The 20571-nt window shown below is 51.0% G+C and overlaps 1 protein-coding gene across 5 annotated transcripts in view; it reads right to left on the bottom strand.

Moving 5' to 3' along the window:
• Positions 1–20571, bottom strand: part of WHRN (whirlin) — a 76838-nt gene that overhangs the window by 24701 nt on the left and 31566 nt on the right. For 4 of the 5 annotated variants that reach the window (XM_037059127.1, XM_037059126.1, XM_037059130.1 and 1 more), the window contains exon 3: positions 18719–18844. The exons of the other annotated variant lie outside the window; for it this stretch is intronic. In XM_037059127.1, the coding sequence (XP_036915022.1) occupies positions 18719–18844 (126 nt within the window). The remainder of the gene's footprint in view (positions 1–18718; positions 18845–20571) is intronic. 5 annotated transcript variants of the gene reach the window in all.

The following is a 20571-nucleotide window of genomic DNA, read 5'->3' on the forward strand; positions in this document are numbered from 1 at the left end:
TAGGTGGCAGTGGAACAAAGGAAAGACGATTCAATTCCATCTACCTGACCCTCCACAGCGAGGCTGGGAAAAGGGTGGGGGGGCAGTGTCCCAAATACTTTATGGGACATATGTATGCTAAAAAAGTATGTTGTTTATCTGGAGCTCAAATTTAAACAGGCATCCTGCCTTTTCATTAGCTGAATCTGGCAGTGCTGGGGTGGAGGTGTCAGTAACTGCTGAGCCAATGGTTCTTGGGGTAGGGGCTGATTTTGCGCTGTGGTTGCCAAACTTCAGGTGCCTGAGCCTGGCACCTGTCGTGTAGGCAGTCCTCGAATGCCCAGCACACCACTTACTTCTGCCTCGTCCTAGGCATTAGTATCTGTGATTAGTATCTAAATTACAGGCTTGCTGTGTTAGTCACACTTCTCCCTCATGCCTGTTAAATAAACACAGACTTGGGAGAGGCAGCATGGAGGTCACACGTGACCCACCCAGGGGACAGGCACAACACAGGAGTCACCAGAGAAACCCCAACTGAATGGGGGGATATGCAAGCCCATTTTCTCCATCTCTTTCCAGCCCTCTCCTGTCTTTCTTCTTGCTCCAGGGCCTGTTTCAGAATGGGGCTGGCCTCGGGGGCCCCACACAGCCCTCTGCAGCATTTAGGTTGGTTTGAGTTCCTCCCATTTGTCTGTGTTTGGTTTTCTCAGAGTCTCTAACTTGTTAGAAAGCCCCCCTGAGGTCTGGGAGCCTTGTCAGAACAGGTGTCTGCGTGCCCACTGTCATTCAGAGTCCACAAACCAGTTTCAGATGAACCCAGTATCCCGTGCTGCTCACAGCAGCCCCGTGGGGCCAGCGGGCTATGAAGTCTCAGCCCTACGGTGCAACAGAAAGATGCCCCAAGTTCTGAAACCAGGCAGTCGAACACAGCAGCCGCGTGGTCCTGCACTGCTCTCGAGTGGAGCCCGCACCTCAGTGTTCCCATCTGTCAAGGGGGCGTGACACCACCAGCAGTCTGGGGTGGCTGTGAGAATCAAATGGACCGCTTGGCACAGAGGATGACGCCATGGCAGAGACTCTTTCAATAGCAACTCACTTCCCTTCCAAAGGGAGGGGGCAGGTTGAGATGTCAACTGATCTGCTCAAGGTCACTGGTCACGCAGGAAGCGGGCAATGAGCCAGCGTCGGAGCCCAGCTTTCCACATCCTTCCTACTGCTCTCTGCCACCCTCCTCCCAGCCTCTGCCACCCCCGTCCCAGCCTACGCCTGGCATGCAGGAAGCTTTAGAAACTGGTGAAGGGACAGGAGAAAGATGGTCCTTCCTCCTCTCCAGTCTCACTTCCATCCGCTTCCCCTTTTCCTTTGGTTTGTGCGATGTGAACTTGGATGTGGCATGTTTTTAGATCTTAACCTGATCCCTGCTCCTCCCCAAAGAACTAAGAGCTCTATGCACTGATTCACTGAAATGTTATGCTTCCTTACCCACCGAAGCCAGCTTTGAGTCAGACAATGCGGGTCAACAAGGCAAAAAGTAAAGAGGCACAGATGCGGCGACTGCCAGGCCTGCCTGTGGGGAGACCGAGGGCCAGGAAGCACAGGGACAGGCCTGGGGCTGAGGCCCAGACCCTCGGGCCAACTAGCCAAGAAAACATCCCTGCTGCCCAGAACTCCTCCGGACACGACCCCCTGGAGAAAGGAAGACAGGTGCAAAGAGTGATCGAGTGTCCAATAACGCTCAGCCTGCCATCAGGGCGCCGATGGGGAGGACACGGAAGGATAAACGAATAAAGGTGGTTTTATTTCATTTGTTGCCAGGCATCCTATTTATCACCAGTGATGGGGGGACGGAGGGCGGACCATGGGAATGCCCTTCATTTTAGGCAGAGGAGAGACTCCTCCATCATCCACAGCCCGTCGAGTGACAGGCTCAGATTTGGGACCCTCTGAGGAGAGCATGTTGGGACTTCAACAAGGACAGGACACCGATGTCCCCTGAAATTGGCTAACCACGAGAAGCAGGCATCCACTTGCTTGGGGGCCGAGGTGGCGTGGGAGCAGCGAGGAGGCCTGGGGAGCAGCGAGGAGGCCTGGGGAGCAGCGAGGAGGCCTGGGGAGCAGCGGGAAGCGCTCGGCAGGCTTGGAGTGAGCCCCTCCCTCCCACCCAGACCCAGGGAAACTGATGTTACCACCGCAAGCCTTCCCTCCCTCCAAACACGGTGATGAGACCACCAATGGTGACACAGGTAAGTGAGAAGCCATCCAGCGTGTGGTCGTGAGCACAGACCCCGGAGTCTGTCCTCTGGGTCCAAACCCAGACTCTGCCACATTGTAGCGGTGTGGCCGTGGGTAATTTCCTTAACCCCTCTGTGCCTCAGTTACCTTCTCTGGAAAATGGGGACTGAATCAGTGCCTGTCTCATGGGTCTCAGGATTAGAGATGTTAGTAAACTCTCCACTGTGCCCCCAGTACCCAAAACAGCATCTGGCACACAGTAGGTACTCAACTAATGTTTATTGAACGGGCCACCTATAAAGCAGATAAAACAGTATCTAGCTACTGTAAGCATTCAATAAACAGCATTTTTTTAAACACCACGCATGCCCCCTCAGTCACTCACCCACCAAACCTTCTGCCTTTTGAGTCTCTTGAAGCCACCCTGCCCCGCCTTCTCACCCGCCTTCTCCCCAGGCCCTGCCTTCAGCATCAACAGATCCCCTCGTGCTGACCACGCCCATGAGGCACCTACGGTCACCCCATTTTACAGAGGAGCCCGAGGCAGGGGGTGAAGTGATAAGGGATTTGGGCTTCGGTCTGCCATCCTGCAAAGCCCCTGCTCGGGCCAGCGTCAGGCCCTGTCTTCAGAAAAACCAGCCTATCCTTCCTCCATCTGTTATGCAGCCTCTCAGCTACTCTCAGCTCCGGGCTTCCTGCCATGCACACAGTAGGCCCTCTACTCCCGTCTGGTGAAGAGAACTGGAAACAAATGAGACAAAAGAACCTACCACAGGACGGCAGCTGCTTGCGCTCCCTCGCCAGAGGTACTGGGGGGTGGGGATGGGTGGGGGAAGCCTGCTAACAACGCCACCATGGGCTGAGTGGGGTCACAGGAGCTGACCTCTCAGGGTGTGCAGCAGGGTCAGCATGCTGGGCTGGGGGCCTGTGGGGAGCAGGTTCAGGGCCACCTCCACCACCTCCCCAAGGCTGACTGAAACGGATTTCATGGCTTCGGATCAGGACCCCGCTGATCGTAGCATTAACGCAATGGAAATTCAAATATTACTGTTAAAGAGTCTTATTGCAATTATAAATCTTTAACAGTCTTGCATGTCAGGTAGGAAACTTCAATGGGCCCTTTTTGTTGGCGGGTGGTTGGGGGTACGAGTGAGCAATGCAGTTCTAATGAGACATTCGTTTTCCCCCACAGTTCCAAAGTTAGTAAATCTTGGTCTTATTTTTTTTCCCTCAAGGATTAAGGTAAAAGCTAAGAAGGTTCCTGGAGTGAGTTAGGGGTAACAGCAGGGCCTGGGTGAGCCCTTCATACAGCCCTCTGTGGCTTAGCGCCCTCCCCTGGCAGAACCCAATCAGAAAGCCAGGGCTGGAAATGGCAGCTCAGATGCCACCGGCTTCCCCATGACTCCTGCTGCCTTCTGGTTCCTGCTGACGCCAGCACATTGGTCGGTCTCCAGTACCTGTTTACTCTCTGCTCAGGACATGGGTCCTCAATGAAGGCCCGCACCAACCTGCACGTGATCCATGGAAAGTTGAAGCCCAGAGAGGGAAAGGACTTGCTCAAGGTCAAGCCAAGGTGAGAGCTAGGGCAGAGGAGGCACTAGTGAGTTCTTTACACAGGAGATACCAGCTTCCACGTAAACACGTCAATTATAAAGGTCAAACTCGGGAGGAGTAACAGCTCCCCACTCGGCAGAGTGCCTCCCAAGGTCAGCGACCCCATGCAACGTCACTTTAAACCAAACAGGCACCACACAAGGCACAGAGCGGTGTCCTGTTTTCTAGGTGAGGGTAGAGAAGTTCAGAGAGGTGCAGTCACTTCCCCAAGGGCACCCAGCAAGCAAGCAAGTAGCAAAGTAGGAGTTGAATCCAGCCCACTGCTCCCCGGAACCCAACTCTCCCTGCCCAGACAGACGACTCAGAGTCACTCTAAACCAGCTCTGTCAAAAGGACGTTCGGCAACAGCAGCAACTTTCTGTAACTGTGCTGTCTGACACAGCGCCCACTGCTATTTAAATTGAATTTACATTGAATTAAATTAAAAATTCGTTTCCACAGTCACATTAGCTGCACTTCGACAGCCACATGAGGCTTGGTGCTGCCACACTGAGCAGGTGCCTCAGCCCTGAGGCCTGGCCTCCCCACTCCCTCCTCCAAACACTGCTCCTCCAGGGCCCCTGATCTCAGTGCTCAGGACACAAAGCCCCAAATCTGCTGGGCCCACTGTCAGGCCCACCAAATGCTACTGCACCTCTGAGGGTGTCTCTGGAAGACACTAGCATTTAGATGGGTGGACTGAATGAAGAAGGGCGCCCTCACCAGTGTGCATGGGCGTTATCCAGTCCCCTGGGGGCCGGAGCTGAACGGAAGGCAGAGGAAGGGAGAATCCACTCTGCTGGAGGGGAGACCTCCCTCATCACCTGCCCCTGGGCGTCGGCACTCCCCGTTTTCCGGCCTCAGGACTCTAAGGTTCACACCACTGCCCCCCTGATTATTGGGCCTTTGGACTTGAACTTTCATAATTGGACCCCCTGGTTCGGAGGATTTTGGACTTGGACTGAATTACACCATAGCTTTGCTGGTTCTCCAGCTTGCAGGTGGCAGATATGATTTCTCAGTCCTCGGAATCACACGAATTAATTCCTATAATAAATTTCTTATATCTACCTATCTATTCTGTTTCTCTGGAGAACCATGACTAATCGCCCTCCCTGTATAGCAACGGGATCCATCTGATTGATTTGACTGCAAGTCTGATGTTGTCAGACTTCCTAAAACTCCCCACCAACGTCTAAGCTCTTCACCTAGCCTAAGAGGGGCCTCAGCATGCTAATGCATCTCACACTTCCCTCCTGCAGCTTTGTCCCATCTATCCACACTGGTCACCTGTCAGCTCTAGGAAGACACAAAGCCCTTTCTAACCTCAAGGCCTGTGCAAACGCTGTAGCTCCGCCCCAGAGAGTTTTCCTTCCATTCCTTACCGGGATAACTCCTATTCCACCTTCAGATCTCAGTTCAAATGACACCTCCCCCAAGAGGTCTTCTCTGACCACCCCTTCCGAGGCAGGTGTCCCCAGTCCCCACCCCAGAGCACCCTGACGCACACCCCACAGTCCTCATCTTGGCTTAAGATCATGCTGGGCTGTCAGCCCTGAGTTCAGGGCCCGTGCGCTGCATCCTCCTTGCATAGCACATGGGAGGCACCCTGACAGAACCAGTGAATGAGTGAATGAATGGTTAAGTGGACAGGGACTAGCACACATGCAAGCAAGCGAGTCCCCTTCCGGTTTCTGCAGACAGGCAGGTGACATTTCCATGTATGTGAAGGTTTAGTCTCACACAGGTGGGGCACGCAGGGAGCTGGGTACTCGTAACCCGGCTCTGTGCACGGCAGCAGGAAAAGGACGCCCAAACTTTTTCAATCGAATGGAAGGCAAAGAGGTGAAAACACAAATCACGATTTTGTTTTATCTGGAATCACACTCTGGAAAATGGTGCACATTTATCCAGCCTCTCATTTTGAAAGGGAAAAAAGAGGGCGAGGAGTCGAAGGGAGACGTCACGGCCCAAGGCATGTCGGTCCATCAGAGTGAAGCCAGCCTAGAACCCAGCTCTCTCACCTGCCCCATACGATTGCAAGAATCAGTGTTCTCAAGTTCAAGTCCACAGCCATCATATGCACAGTGACCAGTCAGAAGGCATGATGGAAGGGGCAACAGAAGAGACAGTAATGAACTTAAACATGCAGCACTGATGTGGCACACACTTTAAACACTCAAAATGGACTCAACAAGGAAAAAAACACGAACCAAAAAAAAAAAAATCCTGTTCTTGGAAAGGATTCAGAGTTCTCTCTCAGTTGAAGATTTAATATTACCCCAATAAAAACACCAACAAGCTTTTGTTAAATAAGCTGATCCAAAAGTTCATGTGAAAAACTAAAACTGTGCATGGGGGAGCCTGAAGCGCTTATTATTAGGTGAAAGGAGCCAGTCCGCAGAGGCTACACAGTGCATGATTCCAGCTATGCGGCATTTGGGAAAAGGCAGTTATGGAGACAGTAAAAAGACCTCTGGTTGCCAGGGTTCCAGGAGGAGGGAGGCACGAACAGGTGGAGCACGGGGGATGTTTAGGGCAGCGAAACTATTCTGTCCGATCCTGTAATAGTGGATACATAACATTGTGCATTTGTCAAAACCCATAGAGTATACACCACCAAGAGAGAATCCTAATGTAGACTGTGGGCTTTGTTAATAATGTATCAATAGTGGCTTGTCATTGTCACAGATATGCTACATCAATGCAAGATGTTAATACAGGAGACCCTGACGTGGGAAGGACAGGGGTAGAGAAGGTACCTGGGAACCCTGTACTCTCGGCTCAATCTTTCTGTTAACCTCAAACTGCTCTCAAAATGAATCTATTCATCTTTTAAATGATAGTTTTTTAATTAAAAAAAAAACCCAAAATGTCAGACTGGCTATGAAAATCCAGATCGAGAAGAGCTGTGAGAGGCGGTACCAGATGCTAAAATCTGCTCTAAAATTTCTGTAATTCTGCGGTGTGGCACGGACTCCCGAGCAGACAGACAGACAGGGGAACATACTAGAAACAGACTCCAGGACAGATACACGGAAATGGAGTGCCTGAGGAAGGTGGTGTCACAAACCTCTGCGGCAAAGACGGCCTTTTTAATGTGCTGCACGGGGGTAACTACGTAGCCATTTGGAAAGAGACAAAATTGGATCTGTAGCTCATATTCTATACAAGAATAAGTGCTAAACAAATTAGAGATCTAAAGAGGGGGGGATGTATTAACAAGAATTAGAAGAAAAAAATTCTCTCTATCCTGGGCATAGGGAAAGGTTTTCCCAGGAGAATTCGGATTCACCAAAAGATAGAATTGATAATTAAACTAGATAACAATAAAAAAGATTTCACACTAAAAAAGAAAAAAGCTCTGTAAGCAAAAGAAAATGACAATGGAAGAGAAAACATTTGCAATTTATAATCACAGATAAGAAGTTGATGAGCCCTACCAGATAAAGAATTCTTAAATTTTAGGGGGGAAAAATCCCAAATTCTAATAGCAAAAGGATAATGAACGAGCCATGAGCAAGTTACAAAAAAAGACACAAAGAACAACAGTCCTCAAACGTTAAGAAAAGGTGTCCGACCTCATTCATAACAAGAAAATTGCAGAATAAAGAAAGCTACAACGAGACACTATTTCCCGACTGTCGGACTGGAACCTTGGCAGTGCCTGTCGCGGCTGGTGGAGGTCAGGACGGAACAGCATTCACGGAGCAGAGCTGGGCGATGCTGAGCAAACCGTGNTACAAAAAAAGACACAAAGAACAACAGTCCTCAAACATTAAGAAAAGGTGTCCGACCTCATTCATAACAAGAAAATTGCAGAATAAAGAAAGCTACAACGAGACACTATTTCCCGACTGTCGGACTGGAACCTTGGCAGTGCCTGTTGTGGGCTGTGGGCAGCAGGCACGCTCGGGCACGGCTGGTGGAGGTCAGGACGGAACAGCATTCACGGAGCAGAGCTGGGCGATGCTGAGCAAACCGTGCGTATTACCCTTTGACCCAGAAACCACACTTGTAGAAATTTACCCTGAAGATACATGCCCACAAGTAAGACAACACATCTGCATCAGTTACTCATGGCCGTACGATGTGTTAATTGTAAAATAATGAAAACAACCTGAATGCCCACCGAGGAGAGCGGCCAAATAAAGGGAGGTGGAGCCGCATGGGTCCATAGGTAAAGAACATACAGGTAAAGAAGAACAATGTTTTCTGCGCACTGATATGAAGTGACTGCCAGGATAGTAAATGTTACAAATGAAAATGCAAAGTAGAATCTATAGCATTCTTACTGCCTTTTGTATAAGAAAGGAGAAAGTGTACTTGTACATGCTTGGTTTTGCAAAAAGAACAGGAATAAAAAACAAACAAACAAACAAAAGAACGAGTTTGTTTAGTTACCTGCAAGGAGTGGGTGGGAGTGACTAGAAGGGGTGTGGGGAAGAAGTGGTACTCGGCGTATACCATTTTCGTATGATTTTGATGTTTTAGTTGCTCAAAAAGTAAAATTAAATCAATACAGATAAGGCGAGCCCTACTGAATGCCAGCAGAAACAAATGGACTTTTTCAAATGAATAACAGAACTAAGCTGAAGAGGAAAAAAAACAGTCAAAGTAACACAATATTTGGACCCTAAACTCTCTGTTTAAAAACAAAAGGAACTGCAAACAAATTGGAAAGCAGGTCTGCTGTTCCCAGTGTGGCATACGCGTGAGGCAATTCTGAAACTGCTTTTGTCTCCTAAGACTGGGCAAGTTAGTCAATACATTGGACTGTCTAGGTGGGAGCCAAGTACTTCCAAAGGGCAAGCACTTTGCTTGGTGTTGGGGATACAGCGGGCACTGTATTAGCTTCCTAAAGTTACTATGACAACCACCGCAAACCTACTACCCTACAGTTCCTGAAGTCAGATGTCCAACACGCGTCTCTGGGCTGAGATCCCAACGTCAGTAGACCGAGCACCTTCCTTTCAGGGGGCTCCAGGGCACAGTGCTTCGTTGTCTCTTCCGCATTTCCAGATGCCCCACACCTTCCTCGGCTGGTAGCCACGCTCCTCCACCGTCAAAGCCAGCATCTTCAGGCCAAGTCCTTCTCAAAGGGCCCCCTCTCTGGTTCTCTCTTCTGATTCCCTCCCCCCACTTTCAAGAACCCTGTGATCACATTGGACCTACCTGGTTGATCCAGGATCATCCCCCCTCTCAAGGTCGGCTGATTCACCACCTTAATTCCATCTGTAATCTTAGTTCTCCTTTGTCATATAACCTCACACATTCACAGGTTCTGGGGATTATTAGGGTGTAGACATCTTTGAGGCTCATTTATCTGCCCACCACATAGTTGGTGCTCAGACATGATGGACACTTACAGTTAACCAAACGGAAACAGACCCCCAAAGGCCGCCCCGCTCCTTCAATCTGGGTGAAGAAGGGTCAACAGGGCGCCTGGCACGTCTGCCAACTGGACAGCAACTTGGTTCCAACTCACTAAGAAATATGTGACAAAATGGTGCAAACACCTTTGCAACTTCTAGGAATGAACCCCAAGAAGATTGCCATGGGTATGCAACACAAGAAATGACAAAAATAACTGGGACCTCCTCTTAAAAGTCTAGGAATTGATCAGCCAAATATTGTACGGTATACCCATACAGTGATACTGTGAAGGCACAAAAAATAATGTTGCAAAAGACTTTATAACATGGCATGATGTTTTCCAATGAAACCTTTTTAAAATTACAAAATCAACATGAGCACATAGTAGAAATAGTCAAACAATTAAAAAAAGGGTATATACAACTGTTAAAATCTCACCTCCCTAAAGCCCCCTACCCTTGAAAATACATGTCCAGACCACCTGAAGTCTCCGGCCCCCACTGAGACTCAGAAGTAACCACCACCAACAGCTCGCGGGCATTCTCCCAGGAACTCTCTTCACATATGGTAAGTATGTACACATGAGCGTATTTCCTGTCTCAAAAGAAATGAGCTCATAGAACACCACTCTGCACCTTCAAATTTTGCAAAGGTCTTTCTGACTTGGAAGGATCTTAAAGCAGCCTTGTCAATGGAGGGCGGAGGAAAGCAAATATGCAGATCCCAGTTTTGCTGAACTGTCTTGTCCACATCACTCTCCACGTAAGCACATCACCCTGGAAGGACACACGCCTAAAGCGCCACGCCACTTTTTCTCTCAGTGCAGGACTTGCTACGTCCTCTACAATCAACAGGCGCGTTCTTTCTGAATTCAGCTTTTTAGAGAGTATCTTAAAAGTGCCCATCTCATGTGGTTTTCAGTTCCATTAGAAGGACTGGGAAGGAACATGCCAAAATGTTCACAGGAGTTGGCTCGGAGTGGTGAATTCCAGGTGATCCTAATTTCAAGCTTTTTATTCATTTTCGCTGCTCTCCAGAGTGTACATGATGCCCATATTGTGGAGAGCAAAAAGAAAAACAAATGTTAAATAACAAAAGTAAACATCTGTGGGGGCGGGCGGAGCATGGCATGAAACACGTCCCCCAGCGTCCGGGCCTGGGCCCTTAGCTGCTGTGCTCTGCCACCTGGGGAAAGCACCTTCTGCATGCCACCCAGTCCGTGTCTCTTAGCAATCTGGGATGTCCCTCCTGATCCCCACCTGCCACCTGCCAGCTCGGATTGGCTTGGAGGCAGTTTAACCTCTACCGGAAAGATCCTCTGCGGTTTCTCCCATTTGTTACTCCTTTTAAAACCGTATTTCAATTGAAATTGAGCTAAACACCTGATTGCAAGGGAAAGGTTAGGTAAATTATAACTCAGTCACGAGATGAAATGATATCATGCAGTTATCACAAATTGCACTTAGGAGAAGTTTTTAATCACATGGGAAAAATGCAAGTGAAATGAGGGATGCAAAACAGCATCCAGCTTGGAACGCCAATCACGTAGAAACGTACGGAGAAAGGACTGGAAGGAGCTACATCCCGATGTTAAGGTCCAAACAACCCACATGTCCGGCAGCTCAGGAGTGGATAAACAAAGTGTGGCGGAGCCGTGCAACAGAGCATCACTCAGTGACAACAGGGAGTTTCCCGAGTATACTACAACGCTGTGCAGAGTGAAAGGAGCCAGACACAAAGGCCACACATGCTATGTTTCATCGATGTGAAATGCCCCAAATCTATAGAGACAGAAACGGAAAGTGACTGCTTACTGGGTACAGGAACCTTTTGGGTGGGGGAGGGGGGTGATAAAATGTTCTGAAAGTAGATAGTGGTAATAGTTGTATAACTTTGTGAATACCCTAAAACCACTGCTTTGTATAATTTGAAGGGGTGACTTTTATGACATGTGAGTTATATTTTAAAAAAGATGCTAGTCAAGGTTGAGTTCAGGAGGTAGGATGGTCTGGGTCCTTTTGCTGTCTGTCTGTCTGTCTGTGTGTCTTATGTACCAAACCTACTACTTTAGGAGCTAGGAAAAAATTAAAGCTAAGAAGAAACAAAGCTCTCCAAAGGGCCTACGTTGGTACCTCTAGAGCAAAGCCCCTTCCAGGCTGCTGGACACCCCAACCTCTGAAAGCTGCTGACTAAGAGAACACCCTTATGAAATGGGGGAACAGGCTGACCTCAGATCCAGCAAACCAGGCATATCCTTGATGTGCTGGCATTGACCTTGGCGTGACCACATGTGGAGCCAGAAGAACAACGGACGGACGACCCTCCCATGCTGGTCAGCCACCACGCAGCAGCTCCAGGCCCCTTGCTCAGCTGCGTGGGAAGGAGGGAATAGAAGAAAAACCACAGCCAGCCCCTTCCGACCACCTCCCTCAGGTGGAGAGTGTTCCCAGGGGCCCTGGGCTCTCCCCTTTGGAACGCTCTCCCCTCCTCCTGCGACCAGGGCAAGCCACAGCTGGGCTCCTCCTCTAACGGGCCCCTTCGCAGAAACGAAAGCATTTCTCTTCTGGGCAGTAGCCTGAGTAAACGCCCCTTTAAAAGCCAGGCAGTAGGACTAAGCAACTTGAACTCCTGCAATTTATTAAGCACCCATTCAGAGGCCAGGTCACAAATCCAGCTACAAGAGTATCCTAGGAAAGATGGAGAATGTGGCGCAGCCAGGGGAGAAAGGTTAAAACAGCCACCCAGCACATGCCGGGGTCCTTAGGAAAGAAATCACCTTCCAGCTGCTCAGGAAAAGCTGTTCTTTCTCAGGGCGGGCTCATCAGCCACCTGAGACTTTCGGATGCCTTTACCGGCCACTCTCACCCACCAGCACCCACACTTGTGTGGCTAATGAAAACCACTCACACAATTAGAGCTTCCATTTTGGAGGGTGCTTATCATAAGCCAGGCACTGGATGTTACATATATAGATCATTGTGTCCTGGCATTATTATTCTTATTGTTTTGTAATCCTTACCTGAGGACATTTTTTTTTCATTGTTTTTAGAGAGAACAGAAGGGAGAGAGGAAGGAAGGGAGAAAAACATGGATGTGAAAAACACCAATTGCTTGCCTCCTGTATGCACCCGGACTGGGGATCAAACCCACAACCTTTCAGTTACGGAACGATGCTCCAACCAGCTGCACCTGTACACCAGCCAGGGCTGTCCTGACATTACTGTTGTTGTAATTAGTATCATTAATTAGAGGGCCTGGAATCTACCTCAGCATAGCTCCTCTGCAGTCCCTGGGAAGGGAAGCAAGATGCCGTCTGAGGTTCAGGGCTCGGGAGCCCCTCCCCAGGAGCACAAGGGGACCACTGTCCCTCTGGGAGAGGCAGCCCAGGGAAAGGCTCCAGAGCGGGGCAAGTCGTCCTCTCAGCTGGAGCTCAGTGAGCACATGAAAGTTATTATCCCACCTCTTGCTTAAAGAGCCCGGGGATTTTTAAGTCCCCAAAGCAATCAGGGGCTGCTCTGCCACGACTCCTCCCAGCGGTCTCTGTGGGGCAGGGCTGGCCTGCCAGCGAGGACCTGCAAGGAACAGCCGTGGGCTGATTTCATCCCAGGGGACAACACAAGACTGCCCTTTGGCCCGGGAGGCAGGCTCCGTGGTGGAAACTGCTCCACTGGGTGTGACAGGACGGAGCCAGGCCGGTGACCCTGGCCAGCTCCTTCTTGGCTTGTGACCTTGGGCAAAAATCCCTTCCATTTTTCTCACCTACAAAGACAACTAATGCTAGTTACCTTACAGGGTTTTACTGAAAACCAGAAATAAATTTCTCAAGCCAGTGTACAGGGCCCGGCACAAACAATGCCTCTTTTTTATTATAAAATCTTTTATTACAAAATCATAGGCATGTAAGTCTGCAACATAACAATGTCACACTCAAGCACACCATATGACCTTTTAGATGAAATGTTCAAATTAAAATGATAAATTACTACACCCCTATTAGGAGAGGGCGTGAGGGAAGAGGTGGGGGCAGGAAGTCCCTGTGACTAAACCCGGGACACGCCCAAGTTCCAATCCCAGCTCCTCCACCTCCCAGCTGTGTGACCTTTGGCACGCTACTTCACCTCTCTGGGCCTCAGCTGCCCACCTCTAAAACTGGGGCTAATGCTAGCATCTCCTCACTGGGAGGGCTAAATTGCTCAGCGCGAGCACAGTGCTCACTAAGCCCACCGGTTGGCACAGAGGCAGCACCCCCCAAATGCCGGCGATCACTATTATTGTGCCTGTCCACGAGATATAATAGAGCTGGCTCTGCCCTACCTTCCTTCCATCTGTCATTGTTATCATGGCTCTCACGCCACTGGGCCGTCCACTAAGCTTCACCGAGAACACATTCTTAACGACTGGAAGACTCCTTCAGGTCCCAAATCGAAAAGCAGGGTGTGAAAACACTGGGCAGCTGTCGCCACTGTGACCACGGAGGGCTGAGTGCCGAGCTGCCAAGGGCCATCCATGTCAATCTGTTTTTTNGAGCACAGTGCTCACTAAGCCCACCGGTTGGCACAGAGGCAGCACCCCCCAAATGCCGGCGATCACTATTATTGTGCCTGTCCACGAGATATAATAGAGCTGGCTCTGCCCTACCTTCCTTCCGTCTGCCGTTGTTATCATGGCTCTCACGCCACTGGGCCGTCCACCAAGCTTCACCGAGAACACATTCTTAACGACTGGAAGACTCCTTCAGGTCCCAAATCGAAAAGCAGGTGTGAAAACACTGGGCAGCTGTCGCCACTGTGACCACGGAGGGCTGAGTGCCGAGCTGCCAAGGGCCATCCATGTCAATCTGTTTTTTTATCACACAAGTTCATGGTCACAGGGTCCAGGGACTAACCAGAAGTTCTGGGGCCGATCCCCATCCCAGCTCTGCTACTTCCTTGCTGTGTGACCTTGAACAACTAACAACCTCTCTGAGCCCCAGTTCGCTCATCTTTCAGTGAGGCATGGCACAGCATCTAACTCAGGGACTGTTTAGGGATTCATTAAGGTGGAACATCAAAAGCACTTAACAGCTGTCCTGGCTGGGTGGCTTAGTTGGTTGAAGCATCATCCCACACACCAAAAGGTTGCAGGTTTGATTCCTGGTCAGGGCACATACCTAGGTTGCGGGTTCAATCCCTGGTTGGGGTGCAAATGAAAGGCAACCAATCAGTGTTTCCCTCTCACATCAATGTTCCTCTCTCTCTAAAAAAAAAAAAAAATCAGTAAGAACCATATTGTTGGATGAGGATTTTTTTTAAGTGCTTAGCAGGGTGCTCAGCCTGGAGTCATCATCCAGAGAATGCCTGCCGTCACCATTTTGCTCACCAGGGCTCGGCCGATGGGTCCCCTCGGGCGTCAGCAGTCTTTGCTGCCTCTGTCTCCTGTTCCCATCCTCCCGTTCAACACAATTTTCATGCAGAGTGCACGGAGGACCACGCAACCTGGTGCTGGGTTGCACACACCTTGCTCTGGTCCCCGATCGCCAGCACCCACTGTCCACCCCACTGACCACTGGCAGAAACAAAATGGGCCTCCCCACCAGGGATGACCTCAGAGGTGGAGGTTGTGGGGCCAGGCAGGATCTGGGACGAATACTGGGCTTCTGAAGCTTGGTGACTTTCAAGATGAGATGTCCTTCATTTCCTCTCTCTGCATTCTTTTGATACTTGGTCAAATGAGGGTACGAAGGAGGTGACAGAACAAAGCACATGGCCTTTGGAGGGCAGGAAGGGCTGGGATCCTTGGCCCTGAGCAAGTTACTGTACCTCTATGAGCCCCAACTGCTCATCTATTAAATGGCACTATTAGTCCCAACCGCAGGGGTATTGGGAGGAATAAGAGAGAATGTATCTAAAGCGCTTAGCCCAGGGCTTGATCCAGAATAGCTGGTTAATAACTGACAACTGCGATCATCATTATTATTATTCCTAAATGCTAGTCAATCTTGGCTGTCCTGAAAGGAACAAGGTTTTATGCTCCATTCTGTGGTGGAGGCTGAAGCTGCAGGGGAATGTGCCCAGGAATAAGAGCAGCCCAAAGACAAGTGCTGAAGGGGGAGTCAGCCCCTCCTGGGAGGGTGGGACGGTTCCAAGTTCCACCCTGCTGCTCCCTGGGGAAATGCTGGGCGGCGCCTGACCCCCTCGGAGGAGCTTTCCTTCCTAGCATTTGACTTGCCTCTGCACTGGACCCACCCGGGGGGCTAAGCGAGCACTGGAAGCCAGGCAGCAGCAGGCAGTACTTTGTCCCCAGGAAAGCTCTGCACAGCAGCAAGGAGCCCTATTTACAAACAAAGCCTGTTCTTGGCTCCACCACCCACACAGCCAAGCCCCTTTATTCCGTTTCAATGTGCCTCATTCTACAGCAAATGCATTGGCAATAAACGGAACTAATCAGTCCTGGCTGCCCGAGTGAGTGTGGGCAGGTGTTTGCATGTCCCGGGTACCTTGGAGTGGAAAGTAAAATACTGGCAGGGAATAGAAAGTGCTTGACTGTGGTAGGCACTGAAGGTGGAGAGGACTTGACTGAAGGAGGTATTTTATGAGCAAATAAAGCCTTTGATAACCTGCAACTGAGAAGCAACTGAAGTGGCTGGAAAACTCCTATGGAACACGCTTCCTCTGCCGTGTTTCAAAATGGAAATCGCTTTATTGTCGCTGTCTCCACGATTATAAAAGTAACACTCTGTCCAGACACTGCATAAGGACATAAAAAAGAGTGAAAATCATCCGTAATCTCATCCCGTCAAGAGCACCACTGCAGACATCCTGGTACAGGTCGGTTTAGGGGTTCCTTCAAGCATGTTTTTCACGGACGTACAGCACACGGTGAGACCCTGTTAGAGAGGCGATTCTGCAGCCTGCGCCTCCCACTTAGTAAGAAACCAGGGACGTCTCTGCTATACGCACAGACCTCTCAGGCTAGGACCTAGCATGTCCTCTCTCTTGAACACAACCTCCCCCCTTCTCCTCAACATGGATTTAATCTGAACGAATTTACCGCCAGCAAAGTTTGGAGCCCATTCACGTGTCTCCTGGCACTGAGGACAGGGCTTGTGTCATGGCACAACATCCTCTGTAGGAGGGACCAGAGGGACCCAGGAAGAGGAGTGACCAGACTTCTCAAACACAGGTGGTTTGTTTTCACCTTACAGGTGTCTCTCCCCTGCTCCCCTCTTTGCGTTGGCCACCAGGACGCTGGGAGCCGCAGCTACATCCCGCCTACAGCTGGGTTTGTGGCCCACACAGCAAGTGTTCTGAAAAGTCTTGCCCCAGCTTCATCTCTTTCCCTCTGCCCCCATTTTTCTCCCTCCTAATTTCCTCATTCATTAAAAAAGAGAGAGAGAGAATCTTTACTCTGTGTTTTGAAACTAACTCCAATAATTTCTTTTTTGGTACTTTTGGGGGAAAATAAATGGAATTTAAATGGGCCAAATGCAGTGTGGCATGCTGGGTTGGACTGTGTCCTAGAACAGAACAGAGGCATTACTGGGAAAACCAAGCACTCCTGAATGAAGTGCGTAGTCGGTTTAGCAGTTTTATGTCAGCTGCTTATTAGTCTTGACAAACACACCCTGCTCATGTAAGATGTTAGCATTAGGGGAAGCTACATGAAGGAAGTAGGGGGACTGTCTTTGCCACGTTTCTGTAAATCTAAAATAATTCCAAAATACCACATTCATTGAACACAATCTGAATACTAGGAGGTTGCTTCCTCTGGAAGCCCCAACAAGGTATCATCTTAACCAGCTGAGAACAAAGCAAGTGCCCAGACCCAGGTCATTTCAGAACCAAGCAGGCCCGGCCGACCTCTGAGGAGCACCTACCACCTGCCCGGCTGGCCCGGTTGCCAGCGCAGTTCTAGAACCGGACTGGGAACCCTGGCTTCCCCTCCTACATGTTCTGCGACTCTCCCTGCGTCTCGGACCCTGTGCCGGTACAGTAGGCAAACAAAGGAAGATGTTTCACAGGGCTTTTGGGAAGCTTTAAGAACTTGGGACTGTCTCAGTCAGGGCCAGCTGCCTAACAAAGTAACTAGGTAGCTAATAAGCAACAGACGTTCATTTCCTCCCCTTCTGGAGGCTGGAAGTCCCAGATCAGGGGGCCGGTATGGTCGGGTTCCGGTGAGAACTCTCTCCCAGGTTGCAGACTACCATCTTCTCCTTATGTCCTCACATAGTGGAGAGAGAGCTAGACAGCTCTCTGTGGTCCCTTCCATATGGGCACTAACTCCATTCATGAGGGTCTACCCTCCCGACCTAAGCACCTCCCAAAGGCCCCATCTCCTAACACCATCACACTGGGGGTTAGAGTTGATACATATGAATTTGGTGGGTGGGTGGGGACACAAACATTCGGTCCATAACTTAGACACTCAGTAAGTTTAACCTTTATTTTTAATGTTATTGTTAGTTCATTCCTCCTTTCATCTTTTCAGTAATCCCGAGAAAGACACGTTATTTTTTTAGGATTCCCTGGGAAAAGGAAGGGAAACTCAGAAAAGCTGAAGGGATTCTACAACGTCACACAGCTATTAAAGCAAAAGCAGCAAGCTGGGGTTTGGACCCAGTCTTCCTGGCTCCAGACCGAGAGCTCTCCCACCCACTGTATTTGCTAAGAGACCCTGTCTCTGCACCACTCCAGAAGCTTGGGAGGACCCCCTGATCACCACTCTGACCCGCCGCGACCTTTTCTCCTCATTTGTGCAGATGGTCAGCCCCCCCCCCCACAGGTGGGGCACTCAGGCCCTCTGTACAAAGACACAGTCTCACCTCACGCTGCGTTCCTTGGCCCCACATGTGGGATTAAACCGGCCTGGGCTCAAATCCTGCTCTACAGCCCACTGGCCTGTGACCTCGGGCAAGTCTGCTTAACTGCTCTATGCCTCAGTTTCCCCAGCTGGAAACCGTGGGTAATAATGACCTACCCCACAGGACAGCATGCAGGTTCAATGAGGTGATACGTGAAGTCAATGTGAAGCTCAATGTGAAGTCAATTACGACTGCTGGAAGCACAATGCTCTTCAAGACGTGAGTTACTACTATTTCAATAATTGCCGGTTGCCCTGAATCAAATGCCAGCCCCGAAGCTGCCCCAGGACAACCCCAACACAGCCTGCGGCTTTCTCTCCTCTTCTCTAAAGCACTGTAATAAACTCCCGAGTCAGGGCCATCGCGGCCCAGCAGCAGTGTTTGCAAAACAGCAGCCAGGAAGAGCCTGGGCTGGCCCGCTGCCCAGCACCACGTGGGAGGCCACCCTGCCCTGAGGACGACTGAGAGAACTCAGGGCATGGGAGAGAGACGGGTGCATGGCTCCTGCCACTCCCTCTGAGCTGGGCAGCCAGGGAAGGGCACCCCACTGGACCCATCCTTAAGGTGGGCACTGACTGCTCTGATGCAAGTCTGAAATCAGCCTCAAAGAACTCTATGCACAGAGGGTTCCCTCCCTCGGCCCACAAGTACAGCCCTGCGCCCCATCCCCTCCCATGGGAGAGAGGGGCCTCTCACCTTGAGCCCACTGCTTTCTGCCTCAGAGCCCGGGTCCACGCCAGTGATGTAAATGCCGAGGCCATACTCTGCTCCCCCGCGGATCGTGAGGCCCAGGGACCGGCCGTCCCCCAGCACCAGGTTCACCTGCAGGAAGGACAGGAGGCAGCATTGGAGGGCCTGCAAGGCGCCATGAGCTTCGGGGAGCAGCAAGCTGCAGAGTCATGCCCCAGACCTGCAGGCCACCTTGATTGAGTCAGGTCTGCGAGATGCCCTGGAACATTCTGGTTTCACCCCCAGCTCTGCCTCCAGCTCGCTGAGTGACCTAGGGGGATGTCCCTCTCCTTCCCTGGGCAGCAGTTACAAGAGCAGTAAAAGGAAGGAGGTGACGTCTAGGGATGCCCTGATGCTCTCCATAGAGCACCTCATCGCTTCAGGAGTCACATGGTCTTCACACCATGGAGGCCGTGGACTCCTCTGCCTCTACCGGCCAATCTTGCCCACACTTCTCAGCCAGGAAGGGCCTGCTCAGGCCCTGGGGTCTCCACCCAGACTTCCACATCTCCCAGCCTCCCTCCGTAGGATCAGGGCTGAGTGCAGGCTCGGGGCGCCACAATCTGCCACTCCAGGAGCTTCCTGCCTTCCCAGGGGTCTTCCACCTCTGCCACCCATCTTCACATACCACAGTGGTGTTGCTTCAGTAGCCCTCAATTCTACAAACACAAGGAGCACCCAGACCCAGCGCTGGACCAGGGGACCAGAGATGACCCAGACACGTCCTACTCGTACGAGTCTCCTTCTAGAAGGGCAGTGAAACCAGTGTGATCAGAGCATGCTGAGGTGGCTCAGGGACCGTGTGGATACAGAAAAGGGGCAATGGTCCTGGCTCATGGTAGGGGTGGTCAAGGTGGCTTCCTGTAGAAAGTGACATCTGTGATAGGATCAGAGAGTGAGCAGGAGTCACAGGGCAAGGGCAGGGGCAGCAGCAGGAGGGGCTTCCCAGGGACACAGGACAGCGGGTGTCACTCCTCTGTAGTAGGGAGGGGAGCATGCTCTGCTCAGGACGGTGGAGCTGAGTCCCTTTCCATTTCAGGAAAGTCCGTCACCTATGAGTTCCCAAGGGCTCCGTACCAGCCACTGGGAGAAGCCTTGTACATATATTATCTCACTTCATTGTTTGACCACCTTGGAGGTACCAGGAGGGAGGTGGTGGAGTCCCAAATGCCCTGCGGGGGGCCCAGCTGTGCAACCGTGGACACTTTACCTAACTAACCTCTCCATGCCTCAGCCTCCTTGCCCGGAGAGGGAGGACAAACAGAGTGTCGCCTTATGAGGTAACTGTGGAGAGGATCAAATCAAGAGACAAACGTAGGCTTGTCTCCGGCCACAGCAAATCTCAATACGAGTCGGCCGTCACTGGTTCCATCTTGCCCAGGACGAACCCAGACAAGGCCACACGGCCGCAGCTGGCTCCTACCAGCTGGCAGACCAACTGCACGTGACAAAACCAGACAAGGCCACACGGGCTGCAGACTGGCTGGCAGACCGCTGTTGGGAGAGAGCCCAGTAGACACCCCAGTAGACAGTGGCTCTACGGGGTTTGTTGCTGAGACTGCAGACTTTGCTACATGTCAGGCGCCCCCCCCACCCCCCGCAGTGGGCCAGGGCCAGGTGGTGCTGCCGGTGGAGCGGCCCCAGCCCCTCAAGTCCAGAGCCGGTTCCCAGTTTGCTCCTCAGACAGACCGTGAGCGAGAAGGGCACCCATGTGGCCTGCAGAGCTGCCAGGGCTCCGTGAGGGCTGTCACCCAGAAGTGTCAGAGAGACAGATGTCCTCCTGGAAACAGCAGGCCCTGTGGACAGGTGGGGATGGATGT

This window comes from Sturnira hondurensis, unplaced genomic scaffold (assembly GCF_014824575.4).
Source record: "Sturnira hondurensis isolate 20B ecotype Veracruz unplaced genomic scaffold, ASM1482457v3 Scaffold0010448, whole genome shotgun sequence".
NCBI lineage: Eukaryota > Metazoa > Chordata > Mammalia > Chiroptera > Phyllostomidae > Sturnira > Sturnira hondurensis.